Source organism: Jatropha curcas, chromosome 3, assembly GCF_041381405.1.
Source record: "Jatropha curcas cultivar XTBG-Jc1 chromosome 3, XTBG_Jcur_1.0, whole genome shotgun sequence".
Classification (NCBI taxonomy): Eukaryota; Viridiplantae; Streptophyta; class Magnoliopsida; order Malpighiales; family Euphorbiaceae; genus Jatropha; species Jatropha curcas.
The window spans coordinates 30,609,658-30,626,439 of NC_143153.1; the positions used below are offsets into that span (position 1 = coordinate 30,609,658).

At 34.0% G+C, this 16,782-nt stretch overlaps 2 protein-coding genes across 11 annotated transcripts; both read left to right on the forward strand.

Moving 5' to 3' along the window:
* The first annotated feature begins 991 nt into the window (after positions 1-991).
* ALC (basic helix-loop-helix (bHLH) DNA-binding superfamily protein) lies at positions 992-4,320 on the forward strand. Of its 10 annotated transcripts, none has more exons than XM_020681653.3 (8): positions 992-1,482; positions 1,613-1,717; positions 1,783-1,848; positions 1,935-2,000; positions 3,127-3,432; positions 3,511-3,616; positions 3,700-3,813; positions 3,968-4,320. In XM_020681653.3, coding segments are annotated over exons 1-8 (1,170 nt in total). In that variant the 5' UTR covers positions 992-1,077; the 3' UTR covers positions 3,970-4,320. The 10 variants fall into 10 exon arrangements, 6 of the variants coding, with proteins under 6 accessions (XP_020537312.1, XP_020537314.1, XP_012079250.1 ...); XM_020681655.3 differs by having other exon boundaries at positions 993-1,482; positions 3,511-3,580; XR_016320247.1 differs by having other exon boundaries at positions 994-1,482; positions 3,522-3,616; positions 3,973-4,320.
* A 2,020-nt stretch (positions 4,321-6,340) lies between these two features.
* On the forward strand, positions 6,341-16,401 carry LOC105639722 (nicotinate phosphoribosyltransferase 1). The gene is made up of 15 exons (XM_012223859.4): positions 6,341-6,854; positions 7,052-7,199; positions 7,986-8,105; positions 8,700-8,834; positions 8,929-8,990; positions 9,866-9,941; positions 10,461-10,562; positions 11,256-11,372; positions 12,777-12,835; positions 13,388-13,562; positions 14,495-14,629; positions 14,713-14,811; positions 15,113-15,221; positions 15,514-15,626; positions 16,118-16,401. Exons 1-15 carry the CDS (start codon positions 6,688-6,690, stop codon positions 16,193-16,195), a joined length of 1,695 nt encoding a protein of 564 aa, XP_012079249.1. The 5' UTR covers positions 6,341-6,687; the 3' UTR covers positions 16,196-16,401.
* The last annotated feature ends 381 nt before the right edge of the window (positions 16,402-16,782 follow it).

Sequence of the window (16,782 nt, forward strand, 5' to 3'; positions counted from 1 at the left end):
TACCAACTAAGCCATTTAGCATTAATTAATTAACGACAACTGACTACAACCAAACCTATCAAGTCAAGTGGGCCATTTTGTTCAACACAAAGCTAAAGACGTAGAGATCTTTGGTTAAAAACATTGAAGGAAAAGGAAAGGGACAAGATATATAGATGATAAATCATACCAAGTACGTATCTCGTTACCTGAACCAATATTCTCCGATTCAATTTAGATATAAAAATTTTGCTTTTTGAATGTTTTATTTATATAGAGAAATTGACTTAATTTAATAATTATGGGAAATATGTCGAAATAAATGTTCTATATTACCCTTATATGGTTTATGAGTAAAGAATTAAATGCGAGAGAATCACCGGTTAATAGTAAATAAAAAATTAAATAATCATTTAATGCATCCTCTTTGCTCTTATACATAAATGAGCTTGCATAAAAATTTCTGAGGAAGCACTGATGTTTTAGACATAAAGTTTGAAAAATCATATGTAAACTATTTTCTTAATCCTTATGAAAATTTAATTTTTTCTGACTAAAGTCTTCATCAACATTCCCTACTGGTTAAGAGAGATAAATAAAGAATTGGTCCGTGAAAATTTTACACGAAGATTTGAACTTATAATATTATGGATTTCTCGTTATCCTTGAGTGCGTGTGCGTTTAGTAATACGAGTTAAATTAATAATTAGTACTTATACCACTTAACATTTATTTTAATAGTCAAAAAAGAAAAACATTCATTTTAATAAATTAAAAAAAATTTTGGTGAGCCTCACGTGTGACTTATAGTGGATATCACCTGACACAGAAAAGGCCATTGCTTTACCATTACCCAGATCGGTCAAATTTCCCATTTGACAGACCAATCATTATAGCGCTTGACGATTCTCTATAGCAAATCTCCAATTCCAAGATCCTGATGCTGCTATCCTGTCCCCACTCGCTTTACTGGCGCGTACTAACTATTTCTCCATACTACTAATTAAAACCCGCCATCAAAATCCTCAGGTAGCTCTGTAGCTCCATCATCTACAACACTGAACCAAAGAAACGACCAAAAACAGAGAAACTGAAATAATGGGAGATATTTATAATACATGTTCTTCTTCATCGACAGGAGGCGATCACCGTTCGTCAGATGAAATGTCACTTTTTCTCCATCAGATTCTCCACCATTCTTCTTCTTCTTCTTCTTCTTCAATGTCTTCATTGACGTTGTCGTCATGCTCTTCATTTGCGGCTTATTCGGGTCCACAGGCGCAGTCGTTTGCGGCGCCACTGTCTTTTCATCCTCACCATTCATCACGATCAACGCTCGTGAAGGATGGGATCTCGGGCTGTTTGGATTCGGGTGATGGAGTGAACGTTGGTTTATTCTCGGGGAATGTGCGAGGAGCTGCGGCTGCGACAGCTAATGCCTCGTCTTTGTCCATTGGAGGAACTAATAGCGAGAACGAGACTGATTGCGATTGCGAAAGCGAGGTGCTCTTAGTTCTACTCCTTGTTTCCCGGGAGGGGATTTTTTTTTTTTTTTGGCTCTGTTTGGTCGCATAGAAAATGTGTGAAAACGGAAAGTTTCAGATTGTATGAATTTGGTAATTCTTGAGTGCAGGAGGGTCTTGAAGCTTTGGCAGAGGAGGTACCAGCAAAGCCAGCTCCCCCACGCAGTTCATCCAAAAGAAGCAGAGCTGCAGAAGTTCACAATTTATCTGAAAAGGTTGGCTTTTTTTAATTTTGTTTTATTTTATTTAATCAATTAATTTATTGTTTTTTTTTAAACAGAGGAGAAGGAGTAGGATAAACGAGAAAATGAAAGCGCTTCAAAATTTGATTCCAAATTCTAACAAGGTAATGTATGGATTCTTTTAGTTTGACTTTTATGGACTTTTGGGATTAGTTAGAAGTTGATTGATTTAGTTCCTCCTTAATGGCAGACTGATAAGGCTTCCATGCTTGACGAAGCTATTGAATACCTCAAGCAGCTTCAGCTCCAAGTACAGGTTTGTGGCATCTTTATGCTAATCATGTTTTTTAGCCATTTGATGACTTTTTTTTAACTCAATGGTGTGGTTGGTCGTCATTCAAAATGGACAACTGTCTAAACAATGTTGAATCTAACTGTGTTGGGAAATAATTTGTTCCCAAATTACTAAAATGATAAGTGGAGGGCCAATTCCATCACTAGGATAACTTTACTAGGACACCATAAGAAATCCATAGTGATTAGTAGAGGATAACTTACTAGCATGAAAGGCCACTTTCTGTGTTTGATTCCATCTCCTGAAGAAAATATAAAAATCCCCTCCAAAGGAAAAAAGCTGGAATAGGGGAGAAGAGTTTTCTAAAAGAAAGAAGACTTTTTTTTTTTTTTTTTGGTTAATGAGGGAGTACAGTTTTTTGGTTTTTGTTTTTTTGTTTTGTAGCACAAAAGAATGCACATATTAGAATCACAATTTCTCATTTCCTTCTGGTTTGATGAAGTTTTTTGATAGCTGGGGCATTTAGGATTCAACTGGTCTAATTGTTAAAATTGGCGAAGGCGAAGGACAAATGTGGCTATCACTAGAGCTAGCTAGAGTGGATTAATGAGTGATGGTGTAATTAATAGAGATCATAAATACTCATCCAGATAACTAGCTATGATGCATGCCACTTTATTCTGATGAAAAGTTAGAAAAGTCTCATAGAAGGTTTATGGTATGTTTGGTAGGGAGGAAAGAAGAGTGGAAGGAAATGAATGTGGACTTTTTTCAAATAAATATCTATTTTCTTTCCTAAATGTCTCGTAAGTTATGTTATGCCACCACATATCTTTCTTTCCTTCCTTCCTCCTACCAAACACACCCTTAGTTTCACTATCTGAACCAACTAGTATTGCACAAAGTGCATCAAGGGTAATGATTTTACTTTAGGCATGCTTTTGCTCTTTGGAATTCACTAGTTTTAATCTAACATGATTAGTTCACCCGCTAAACCTTAATTAGCCTTGGCCCAGGTTTTTGTCTTCTTTCTCTCAATGAAAATGCTAGAACAAGTAGGGATGAAGAATACAAAATTGAAGCCATGAGAGATAACTGATAACCCAAGTTTGTTTCTAAGTTGCTAAATTGATGATTCATGTTCCAGATGTTGTCTATGAGAAATGGAATAAGTTTGCATCCAATGTGCTTACCTGGATTGCTACCGCCAGTCCAACTCTCTCAATTAAGCAGGGGATTTGATGAGGAAAGTGGGTCTCAGCATATGAATATAGCATGTAGTCTTCCGATAAACCAAGAAAACCAAGAACAAATTATCTTCGATCTCCCAAATCAATGTTCTGTCTCAAACCAGCTATCAGTACCCAACATAATAAATTCTGAAACTTCATTTGGCGTGGATTCATCTATCCGAGCTCATTTTGGGCCTTTCCCACTTCGTTCATCTACTGAGGTGAGTCTGAATATGATCCTCTTATGAGTAACAATATGGACGTGATTAGCTATACATCTTACATGTATGCTGTTCAAGGAAATTTGCAGGGAAGATGTGCTGCCACATCATCAGCTTAATGCAGATCATTCAGAAAGGATGCCATCCGGTGTGTATCCTATGGCTAGTACCTACATATTGTTTGGTGAATATTAAGCTGACTGATCACATAGCAAACTTCATGTCTTTTACAGTTGAAAGTTCATCTGTAATTTCTTTTTCTGCTAGAATTTGAAATGGGAGCTGCAGCTACAGCACCACTTCACTTTGAAACACAAGCATCTAATTTGAACGGCAGCAACTCTTTAGGCACATGCATGATAGGAAGAGACCAAAGTGAATGTATGTTCTTAAAGAATGTGGAAAATAATCTATTAATTTCACCAAATTTGCAAGGGTAGTTGTAGTTTAATAGTTTCACTTTTTTTTCTTTAGCATATACATGTGTATATATGGAGTCGTGCCTTAATTTATGTTGTTATGTCCTTTTTACCAGGACAGGAAGAGGGGGAAGTGTTTCCTGTGATGAAATTAAGATAGAAAGAGGAAATATTTGAAATGAAAATCCTCGAACTGACTTCACAATGCCCTCCAACTTATGTTTTGACGTTGCTATTGGGGTCAATCAAGAAACTGGCCTTTTGGACATGCATCCATCTTCGGTGAGCAGCACTCGTACCTTCGATGCATTAGGTGATTCTCACTTGGAAGAAAACTAACTGTCATAGTTGTTAGATATGCCAAAGTTGTTCACATGAATAAAAGCAATGTAATTGAATCCTAACACAGGCTGCAGCCTTAGGTAAATTATTTTCATATCTATAAACATTGAATTATATTCTCTTGCTAGTTACACTCGAATATGTTTACGAATCCTGCAACTCAAACTTCAATTTTAACAGAACAAAAACTGGGAAAAAGGAAAAATATTAATGCACTGGTTTTCCCATTTTCTAAAAAAATTTTTTAACAGACTTTGTCCTTCTGTTGTTATATTCCGAGTCATTGTTCAATGTCAATAGTCAAAACATGTGGTAAGAACTAAGAATTCAATATTCCTTTAATCTTTACCTTTTCTTTCACTCTGTTTGCATATCCACAATCCAGAGGTGACTGCAAAGTAAAAATTCCATCTTTGACTGTTAATTTCCTCTGTGCACATTCAAGGGTCTTGAAGAACACGTTAAAACTGAAAGTTTCGTGTCAAATGGGCAAACGGTTTGTCGTTCTGCACGGTTTTCTTTCCACTTAAAGAATCCAATTTCTAATGTCAAAAGTAAGCAAAGACCTTGTCACTATTGCTGTTTCCAATGGTGACCGCTAGTTCTCAAAGAAAACAAAACAACAAGTATTCATTGTCATTTCTAATCTGGTGATTAAAATAAGACTAGAAGAAAAAAAACGTTTGACAGGCTATTTTAAAAGCAGAAAATGAGTCACTGAACTTTGGATCCTTCGTAAAATTCTAATACATACCGGCAAAATTAGACTTGTTACGAGACAATTGTGCCATAAAAAGATCAGTCAATGAAGGTTTGCCTCTTGGACATTTGTGACAGTCCATGTTTAACTTTGTCACTTAGCCTATATCTAATATCTTCATAGACCATAGGACGGTATAATGTTCAATTCAGCTCAGTACTTCTGTTCTTGTCGTAGAAGTACACATTTAATGCATTTTTTCGTGGCCCAGTTGATTCGTTCAATAGCAAAATAGACCAAATCTTTAAGTTAATGTTTGGATTACTACTAAAAATAGGGTAATCCTAAGTTCATTTCGTGGTCCAATTGAATAGACTCAGTTAATAGCAAAAGCAAATGTGTTAAAAAGTTCGTTGGTTTATTAAAAAAAAGGAAATTAAGGTAACCAAGTTCCATTTGAATTGATATTAACCGGATTCAAAACTTGATTGCAGCTAAAGTTGGCCGCGGTGATCTGGCATATTTCACATTTGGAAACCGCAAAAAGTTATTGTACTTTTCATAGTTAGTTTGATACATGACACGACTCATATACCTCAGAGCGTATAGTGAATTTTATTCTATATTAAAAAGATTTTATCACAATAAAATAATGTGTACATACCAAAAAAATATATACTCTCCATAATTATGTTTACTAATTAATAAAAAAAAAAACTTTATGAAGCTTAGGGAGCTGCTTATCTGTAATTATATTTTATTTCCACGTACAATTGTTATATATTGTTATTTGTTATTTCCATTTACTGACGATTTAAGTTATGTGGTTGATACTTATCCCTTTGTAATAAGCCCTTATAGTCAGTCCTCTTCTTTTTTTTCCCCTTTAAAAAACAAAATTTTTACATGTATATTAATTGTTGTTATTATTTTCTAATTCCAATTTCTAATGCCCCTTATAACACCCTTCTTCTTCTTTCTTTTTATTTCAATTATATGTAATGCAATTAATTTAGTTTAATTTAATTTTTTATTAGATTTATTTCTTTATTATAATCATAATTCATATTTAATTATGACTAATTTGGATTATTATGTAATTCATGTAAGTAAACAATATTAATTGAAGACATTAGTTTTCATGCATATAAACATTAATTTGTTGGTAATGGAGCATAACACCTGTGGGATACTTAATTTACTCAAATGAAACAAATAAAGACATGTACAAGATATACATTATCAATCAGATTATGCATACAAATTTAATATATTTTCAATATAAATGAACAATAAATCATCAATTTAAAATTTTCTATTTTTATAGTAACATATGTTGTTATTTACAAGTTTTTAATAATATAAAAATGTATAATATTTATATTATAAATAAAAAATTTTATATATATATATATATATATATATATAAAATAAATTACTAGTAATATGCCGTCCTGGAGTGGCGAGAGAGTGTGTGACCTCGGATAATAGATTTGGCAAAAGCTAAGCGGAAATATTTCCATCTGCTTTTCCGATTCCCGTTTTTGTGTGTCGCTCTGTCAAAGTTTATTCTGTAACCAATTCTATTCCATAGAAAAAAAACGCCTTCGTTTTGAACGGTCTTTCTTAGCCAAAGAAGCTTCCCTCTTCTATTAGTATGTCTTCTCTCTGCCTTCTTCGTCACGCTCGCGTTGTTTAGCTTTTGAGACTCTGTTTTGCTCTATATATACATGTGTTGCTGAAGCAAATAAGAGAAGCAAAAATCACAACAAGAGCCCTAAAGGTTATTTAGATATGGAGGTGAATGCTAATTGTCCTAATGGAGACCGCTCCAGGTTCGACTCCGCTCGGATACCGGACGGCCCCACCAACCCCATGGTTACGCCTTTGTTAACGGATCTCTATCAGTTTACAATGGCTTACGCTTACTGGAAAGCCGGAAAGCATCAAGAGCGAGCTGTGTGAGTGTTTATTTATTTGTTTTTGTTGCTTTTTACCTCCTTTTGGTTTCTGAGAAAATCCATAAGGACAATCGATAATGAAAATGTGCAAACTCGGTTCAGCTGTTAATTATTTTTAATCATGCAATATTTTCCGATTGACAAACGGTTAGTTTGGATTTCATATTCTGAAGCTAATATTTGAAAATTTGAGTCAGGTTTGATTTGTATTTTCGGAAGAATCCGTTTGGTGGTGAATATACTATTTTTGCTGGATTAGATGAATGCATAAGGTTCGTTGCTAATTTCAAATTCTCCGAGGATGAGATTGCTTTTGTTCGTCAAAGTTTGCCTGGTTCTTGCGAGGTAAATGATCTCATTTCATCCTTTGTAGTCTGTCACATTGTCTGGAATTTGTGTTTTCAATGGAACTTTCAATCTGATGTTTAAATCTCAAGAGAAATACCTACTATTTCTCATTTTTAGCAATGGTAGTTAGTGTTCTGTTATATATACACGTTTTAAACTTAGAATATGAACTGAGGCTTAATTATGCCAATAGATATTTTTATCACACATATTCCTTAGTGCTTACTTGTAGTTTCAAGTATTTATATTCTTAACAGTCAATGTGATAATTGATTTTTTTTCACCTTTTTTTGATACTCATTATTTGCTACGTGCTCCATGTTGTGTTAACTAATGTTTTTGAATATTTTGACATTGAAATTTATGCATTCTCAACTTAATTGTCATAAATGTTGCTAGCATAATGGAACCAGTAATTAAGTTCAGAATGGTTATTTTAAGATGCATGAGTTAAAATAGATAGTTTTAACTTGCACATGTTTATGGGTTTGCCACTTAGGTATCTTCTATCTGTGAGCTGTATGGCTGCCTAGTACTAATTGAGAGGGAAATTTGGAAGGATAAAAAAGCCTACATATAAGAGGCACTAACTTTTTTTCCCCCCTCTAAACTGGATAAGCTCTTTGGTATTTCTTGTTGCTCTGATGAGAGATAATGCTTCCTAGTAATTGTTGAAAATGTGTTTTTGGATGATGCCATGCTGTTTAGTTTTATGTTTTATGTACAAATTTCTACTGACAGATAAGTAGCTGTTGTCTAAGTAGTGTTCATTGTTAATCATAGGATGGCTTCTGCAACTATCTTAGAGGACTTGACTGCTCCGAAGTTGAATTGTATGCTATTGCAGAGGGCTCAGTTGTATTCCCAAAGGTTCCCTTGCTAAGAATTGAAGGGCCAATTGCTGTGAGTAACAATAGTATTTTTGCTCTCTCTCTCTGTCTGTAAACAACCCTCTCCCCTCTCCCCTCCCCCCCCCCCCCCCCACCCCCCCCCAAAAAAAAAAAACAAAAAAAAAAAAACAAAAACCATGCCTGTAATCCAAATCAATTTGTTAGGTATTTTAAAAGCCACTTCTTTCAATATTAAAAACCAAAATGATATTCATTTATATACAGAAGCTTTCAATGTTAAAAACACAAAAACTGTGGGCATTTTGGATAAAAGTAAACATTTAAATTTATTATCAATTATATTCAATTTTATATAAGTTTATACAATATCTTTTGATTTGCAATCCTAATAAGAAAAGCTAGGATTTTCAGAAGAAGAATTGCTTCAGGAAAAATATCTAACATAGCAGTTGACAAAACAAATACAATCCAAACATTGTATATCAAGAATGAAAAAAAAAATATGGATATAGTCAAATGGTAAATTTTCTCTTTGCCAAGGAGAAAATGGAGGTTTGCCATTCTGGTTTTATTTGAATTATGTTTATATTATGATAGAGTATTTTTAAGTTGTAGATTTTAATAGTTGTATTTCTTTTTTTTTTAGGTGGTTCAATTGCTGGAAACTCCATTACTGAATCTTGTTAATTATGCATCATTAGTGGCAACAAATGCAGCAAGGCATCGATTTGTTGCTGGAAAATCAAAAATTCTACTAGAGTTTGGGCTCCGACGGGCTCAGGTTTTCAATTGTTATGTTAATTTCTTTTACTTATTATTCATGAAGTGTCAAACCAAGTGCTGTGTATGAAAACATTCCCTTATTTTACATATAGGGTCCTGATGGTGGAGTAGGGGCATCAAAGTACAGCTATCTTGGAGGATTTGATGCGACAAGGTAATTTCTAGTTGAAATTATCTTGCAGTATATGTTGATAGTAATTACTTCCATTAGATGGAGTCTTGGAGTCTTGTAGTAGCATTATGCAACAAGGTAATTCCGTCAAATCCATATGATGATGCTTAGTATCTAGCCATATGTTGAATCCGGGTGTAATCATAAAATGCTTAGGGAATAAATTTAATCAAAGTATCTAATAATACATTAACATTCTTTAGTTTCTAATTAAAATTGAGTATTTAAATATCTTCAACATGATTTATCCTAGATGTCTAAGGTGATAGGAGGCCTCATTTGGGGGGGATAAATGTCAGTCTGAGTTTTTGCTTCTCAAAGCCAAGGTATATACTGTTCCAAAAGATGAAAAGGAAAGGGATAAACTGCATAGAAATTATCACATGAATAATTTTCAGTATTGATATTTCGAAGTGACAATTCATTTGGTGATGAAAATTTACCATCTGAAGGCCCATCAAAGTTTCACGTCCCATAGATTTTCTCATTATAAACCAGATTAAGAATTGCTTTTCTTTTTTGGATGTAAAATTTGGTATCGTTTTTAGATAGGAGTTATCTTATATCCTTAATAATCTTTTTGTACATAGATTGGCAATCCTCAGATGCTCTTTTGTTTTACTCAGTTAACTCCTATACAAAAGAAAAGAAGAGTCATCATTCTTGAATCATCAGTTTCATTTGTCTCATCATGATTTTAGAATCGATAGAGCAAGTTAAAACAAAGACTCCAATGCTGGCTTATAGGTTGATTTGGAGATTATTTGAACTTTAACTATCGTCTATTAATTCTTCAAGTTCTTCATTTGGACTAATTTTTTATACGTCTAACACTAAATTTTTTGTGTTTTTGACAGTAATGTTGCAGCTGGCAGGTTGTTTGGGATACCTCTTCGTGGAACACATTCCCATGCTTTTGTTAGCTCATATATGGTTGGTACTCTTGACAAGCAGCTTAAGATGTGTTTCTTTGTTGTCATTATCAGTAATTTCAATGTGCATTTATATTGAGAATGATGCGCATCTATTTATATGCACTTTGAAGTAGCATTTTAGTTTATGATGTATTTTGTTATGGATGTGCTTAAAGTAGCATAGAATTTTTATCCCTCTAGTTATAGCTTCTGGAAGCTTGGTTTTATTAGACCTTTTGTTTTTGTGCCTCTCAAATAACCAACCTTTGCAGTTACATGTTCTTGTGAGCAGTATGGTCATTATTCTTGTTTCTTTTCATTTGGGGTGTTTAGTTAGATTTGATATTGACATTCTATCATTCTTACATTTGTACTAGAAGTCTACAATATATTTACACTAGTGTTACCAGGCATCTAAAATAAGCTGTCATGTCTATATGAACATAAAGTTTATATGCTGATATTTGATAGGTTGTGATATTATTTCTTTACTTTGTCTTTGGTTACTGTTTTACCTGATTTATCCCCTTACTTGCAGAGCCTTGATGAGATTGTAGACAAATCACTCCCAAGTTCTGATGGCTCAAGTAGCTGCGAGGATTTTGTCAGTTTGGTTCAGACATGGTTGAACAAAATTCAGGTGTTATGCTTTGCCCTTCTTTTACAATGTTCAACATTTTCTCTTTTTAGCCAGGTTTAACTCGTTACTTTTAGTTAAAAATGTTTTCACTGCGAATATCAATGGGCCCTGTTCAATTTATTTACCCTGTGCGTCTCTCTTATGACTAAAATTGACAATCATGCACTGCAATGGTTGGTTTTTTTGGGTGAAAAATGTCAAAGTCTCGTGCTTCTGGCCTTGATTTTAATTTCCTTTAGTTGTTTGCACCCTGTATAACTCTTGATGTAATGCATGGCATGGCATGGGAGCTGTGAATGAGGTCATATGTGGCTTGGAATTCTTTTAAAAATAAATTAGCAAGTTTATCTCAGATAGTAACAATTGGTGATGGTATTGGACTAATGGTACTGTTGCATAAAACATAGACAATTTCTCGGGGTAGCTCATGTTTGGCTCTTCTTGTATAGAAAGACAAAAGAAAGATATTACAGGTTTGATTAATGTTCAGAAAAGATATTGTTTGCGTTAAAACACCTAGTCAATTTTTCATCATTGACTATTTGCAGATGTTTCCATATGTTTATTACTAGATAATTATGTGCATAATCCTCACAGTAAAAATGTCAAGCTTCATTTCTTTATCATTTTTCTTTTTTTAGCCCTTCTATTTGCTCTATCTTTCAATTTGTTAACATTGGACATCATATGTAGTGGTCAAGTGCATTTCGTGGCATTTTTGGTGAGACAAATCAAAGCGAGCTAGCAGCTTTCACCTCATATGCCCTGGCATTCCCAAATAATTTTCTTGCTCTTGTAGATACATACGATGTGAGTGAATCCTCTTCTCGTATAGCATATTATCTTCATTGCGTGTATTGACCTCTTCACCTAACTTTCTGTTTATGCTTCCTAGATAATACGCCTTTTTTCTGTGCTTTGCTTTCATCATTAGTTAATAGGTAGTTGATGAATTGATACTCAATTGTTTTTAATATAATGCTGAAGGTTAAGCTTAACTTTTAATTTGATGCGAATTCTCTCTCTCTCTTTCTCTCTCTTACACATGCACGCATGTGCGCACATATACACAAATAAGCTTATTTCACTCTTAAGGTTCTCAGTTTATTAGCTGAATACTTGATTTTGATACATTTAGGTTTAAATGCTCAAAACAATAAAGTGAAAATGAAAGATTAATGGCACATTTGGGAATGCAGTTGTTTCAATTTTTTTTAGTAAAATAAAAACTTAAAACACATTTGAGGTTGTCCCATTTTGTCTTCTTTTCCTCATGCCTTTTGCCATCTTATTTAAACAACACCACAGCGAATTCAAGAAACCGCATTTTTGTGTCTACTTATTTTGCTTACAATTTAGAGTGAGTTGGACCCACTGTTTCTCTTAAAGTCAAACTCTCTGTGTTCTTCTCTTCTCTCTTGTCTTTATCTTTTCTTCCAGTGCACCTCATCAATCTCTACTTCTATACACAGGACTCCTCTAAGAAAAAATCTTTATCCAGGTCTCCATTCTCCCATGCAAATCTCTTGTTCCCACACTATTTTTTTGTAACTGTTTTTTTCTTTTTTTATCAATATATCTGAAACGTCTATATTTGCATCTTCTTTATACCAAGTAGATTTCTTAAACCTCAAGTGTACTGGCTGTTTCCTTCAATGGGCAGTAATCTATGTTCCAAGTGAGATTGTAACTTCTGGAATTCATTTTAAGTGAGATTGCAGTAATTGCTTTGGCTGTATTTGAACCACAGACAATGGGTGATTGTTGATACAAAATTTCAATAATAAATACAAATAATTGTTCTTTTGAATACTTTTTATCTGATGAGGGTGTTGAATCAAAGAAGTTATTTTCAATTTATGATTTTTGATGCTTCTGTTTTAAGACTATGGATGTGGTGACAAAAAAAGAGGCATTTTCAGAAAACCAACAATGAGAAATGGAAAGTGTTTATTTGTTTTTTAAGTAATTTGCACTAAATTGTAAAGTTGGCATTTCTTATGAAATTAACACTATCAAAATGCTTGTATGCTACTTCAGTTTCTTGCACTGTCATTGTACATTGTGTATTGCCTTCTCTCTTCCCCTCCATGTACATGTACTAGGTTGCTTGTTTCAATTTTTTTTGTTAATTTAGGTCAGCTGCTTTCTTTAATTAAGCACAGTTCTTATAGCTGTTACCATGATGTGCACACTATTTGTCTATTTTGCTAGGTTATGAGGAGTGGAATTCCCAACTTTTGTGCTGTTGCTCTAGCCCTCAATGATCTGGGGTAAGTGTGTAAGTTATTACTGTTTGTTGCTAATTTCTGAGTAGTTGTTTCTTTCTTATATGATTATGGGGCTGAACAATTTCATAACCTTGTTGATTTTGACTTGAGCAGTTGCATCTCTCTTGGTGCTCTTGGCCTCTTACTTTAATGTAATAATTATTCAGTTGTTGTCTGGCTGAATCATAGTAGTGTTGAAGTTGATGATAATATTCATATATCTATGGATAAACATTAAGTGTACTGTAACTATTTGTCAATCGTAAGTGTTAAAAATATTGTTGTATTAAGCTTGCGATGCATCACTTTGCATATTTTGTTAATATGATCTGCTTTTGTTAATGTTTTCATCTTGAAAACCTTCCATATGCATGTCGAATTCCATATGGAACATATAATTCATATGTTCCCTGTTGTTACATTAGTTAGAGATTCAAATATCTTTCTTTTGTCTTCATCACATCTCAATTGTGTCAATCACTGATCTTGTCCTTGTGATTAAGCATTTAATTGTACTAAGTTTTCATTAGTAAGTTTAGATGGTGTTTTATGCAGCTATAAAGCAATGGGCATTAGGCTGGACTCTGGTGATCTAGCATATTTGTCAGGTGAGGCCCGGAAGTTCTTTCGTGCCATTGAGAAGGAATTTGGAGTGCCTGGTTTTGGAAAGATGAGTATTACTGCTAGTAATGATCTCAATGAGGAAACTCTAGATGCTTTAAACAAACAGGTAATCATTCTAACATGAAGATACATTCAAGCATAATTTATTTGCTGCATTTGAACTGAATCAGAGCATTTATGAATTACGGCAAATACTACAGTGGGTTCTACTTTTGAGATTTATGCTGTCTTGTGTTCACTCATGCATACAATATGTGCTTCCAAGCAATAAGTATATATTTTCTGCTTTTTGGTTTTTCTGACTATCCAACAACATTCTAAGTAAAGATGCTTATCACCAAACATTTCAATCTGACTTTATTTAACTCAGAAATTAGATAAAAGATACATTTGACAGAACAAGTGAGGGAGTTGGAGTTCATTTGATGCTTCATGATTGTAGAAAATTATTTATTCGACCTCAATGGATAAATTGAATGTAAAAGAACTTAAAACCACATTATATAGTTTCTTAGGCCTTATGGCTCCTAATATCCAAAAGGTAGTTGCTATTGATTATTTGGAAGCACTATCAGGTCAATCACCTCAACATGTCTTGCAATCATCCTTTTGTAATGGACATCATCTAAGCCTATTTTTAAATGCAAAATCCTTCATACTTGGAAGGATGTGTACAAACTAACAGGTCACTTTTTTTTTTTTTTAGCTTTTGCTGTTTGCAATCTCATAGGAAATAATATGTCAAATTTCTGATCTGTTTGTCTGAAAGTATTAGAAAAAATGTACCTATTCTCAGTGTAGCTAGAACTGTGTTTATTTGCTTTACTGATTAGCAGCATGGGTACAAGCTTTTTGTATGAAGTGACAAAGATGTCGATCAAATTGTATGCCTTTCTAATCAGATTTGTTATTAACATCATGATAGACTTGCAATTTTTGCTTTATTTGATGTTGGAACTTCAGTTGCAATGAGAAAAAAGAAAAAGAAAACATGAGTTATGAACTTAAGTATATTAATTAGATGGATTTCCTTCACAGGGTCATGAAGTAGATGCATTTGGAGTAGGCACCAACCTAGTCACTTGTTTTGCTCAAGCTGCTTTGGGCTGTGTCTTCAAGCTTGTTGAGATAAACAATCAGCCTCGCATAAAACTTTCTGAAGATGTTTCTAAGGTTGAACATTGTTCCAAGAAATTTATAGCAACTTTATTTTTGTTTATAAAATTTCTAATGTTTTCCCTTGTTATGTGCACTAGGTCTCCATACCTTGTAAAAAACGGAGTTATCGGTTGTATGGCAAGGAAGGCTACCCTCTGGTGGACATAATGACTGGGGAAAATGAACCATCTCCGAAGGTGGTTTCATCAATAAATAAATTTGTTGATGTTTATCTTTTGTTGCAGTGCTTGGTGAAAATGTCGTTGTGTGTATAGTTTAAGAATATGCTATACAGAAATTTATTAAAGAACTTTCCTCTGAGCAAGTATAAATGTCAACTTCCAAAATCATTGATTTAAATTGGAGAATGGTTTTAATTCGGATGGGTGTTGAGAAGAGTTGAAACAAGAACACAATAACAGTTTCCATTGTTCGCTCCATCCTTGTCATAACTATATTGAAATTGCAAGTGAGGCCTCATTTTATCTGAACTTTCAGGTGGGAGAACGGATATTATGTCGCCATCCCTTTAATGAATCCAAGAGGGCATATGTGGTCCCACAGAAGGTGGAGGAGCTTCTGAAGTGTTATTGGCCTGGGAGCTTAGGTAAGGTCTTCGTGACATACTGAAAGGGAAACAAAAAGAATGTGGGAATAACAACTACTTGACCAATTGTGTTAAATTGCACCTTCAAACAAACACGTTCACATGACCTGACGCTATTGTCTCCTAGATGTTTTGCATGATACTTTAGATATCTACTTTAGCAGTTTCGAGTCTCGAATTATCTCATGCATCAACGTTAACCTAAACAAAGGCTCACCAGCATTTGTCAATGCACTTTGACAAGGCTATAGTTAGTCTGCAGTATCTCATGCAGTGCTTGTGTTTCTTGAAGGTAAAGCAAGAGAAGAGCTACCTCCTCTTAAGGACATTAGGGACCGATGCATCAAGCAGCTTGAGCAAATGCGGCCTGATCATATGAGAAGGCTGAACCCAACACCATACAAGGTACTACATCTCTCTTTTGCCCAACACCTTGTTGTGTGGAAATATTACTGCTGTGAATGTTGATACTCGAAATATTGTTGTTGAAGGAAATGCTGCTGTCTAAAGTGAGAATTATGGTGCAGTTCTATTTTTTAATTGTTAATCAAATAAAAATCAGTTTCAATAGTTACATAGTTAGTTTACAACAAGTATTGAGCTGGCAAAATATTCGAAAAGTATAGTCTGTGTTTGGAGCGCTATTGAATTACAACAGAGATATTACAATTACAAGTCAATATTTTCTCTTCTAAATTTCCTCTCCCCCTTCTGCTTCTTACTTCTTTTGTCTACTGAGGCTTCTGCTCTTCTCTCTTCCTCATTTTTCTTCGAGAATTTCTGCTTATCTGCTAATTTCCTACAAAATAAACAGCAAGAATTGAGACTAACAAACGTGTTCATCTTTGAATTATGATGATTGCAACTAAACAATTGTTTCCCCTAATGGCAAGCAGGTGAGTGTAAGTGCGAAATTGTACGACTTCATTCATTTTCTATGGCTCAATGAGGCGCCTGTTGGGGAATTGCAGTAAAGGTGGGTGATATGTATTTTCCTGAAGCATTGTACAAAATGCAGGTAAAGTAATGATTCCAAAATAGTTGGGGTAGCTTCTTCAAGTAGTCAACAATCAACAAATAGATAAGTCCTTTACATTAGCCTGTACCTCTTTTTGGCTCGGAGAAACAATTTGTTTCCTGAATAATCAATAAAAATAATCGTTTTTGGCTTTGGTCCAAACACTATGTTCCATTTTGCATCTTGTGAGAGTACTAAGTTCTTGATAATATTCAGAGTCTGAATTCGATTGAATGCAATGGGAATAATTTCAGCAACTGATGATTTTTTATGACTAATTTCAATTGAGATGAATGTGTAGTATTCTTTTTAATGATTCGAAGAATAATGATTTAATATAAACTCTTGAGAGAACCATACAAGAAGTTTAAACAAGTCGCAAAATATTTGCATTCAATTTGATGTTAAACGAGTTCTAGTTTCTACTTGTGTTAAGTTCAATTGCGAAAAGTAAAATTTGTTTAGCTCCAGTTGAATTATGAACCTTGAGCTTGGCTGGATTGCACCTCTTTAACACAAAATTCAAAAAATTCATTTTGCAAT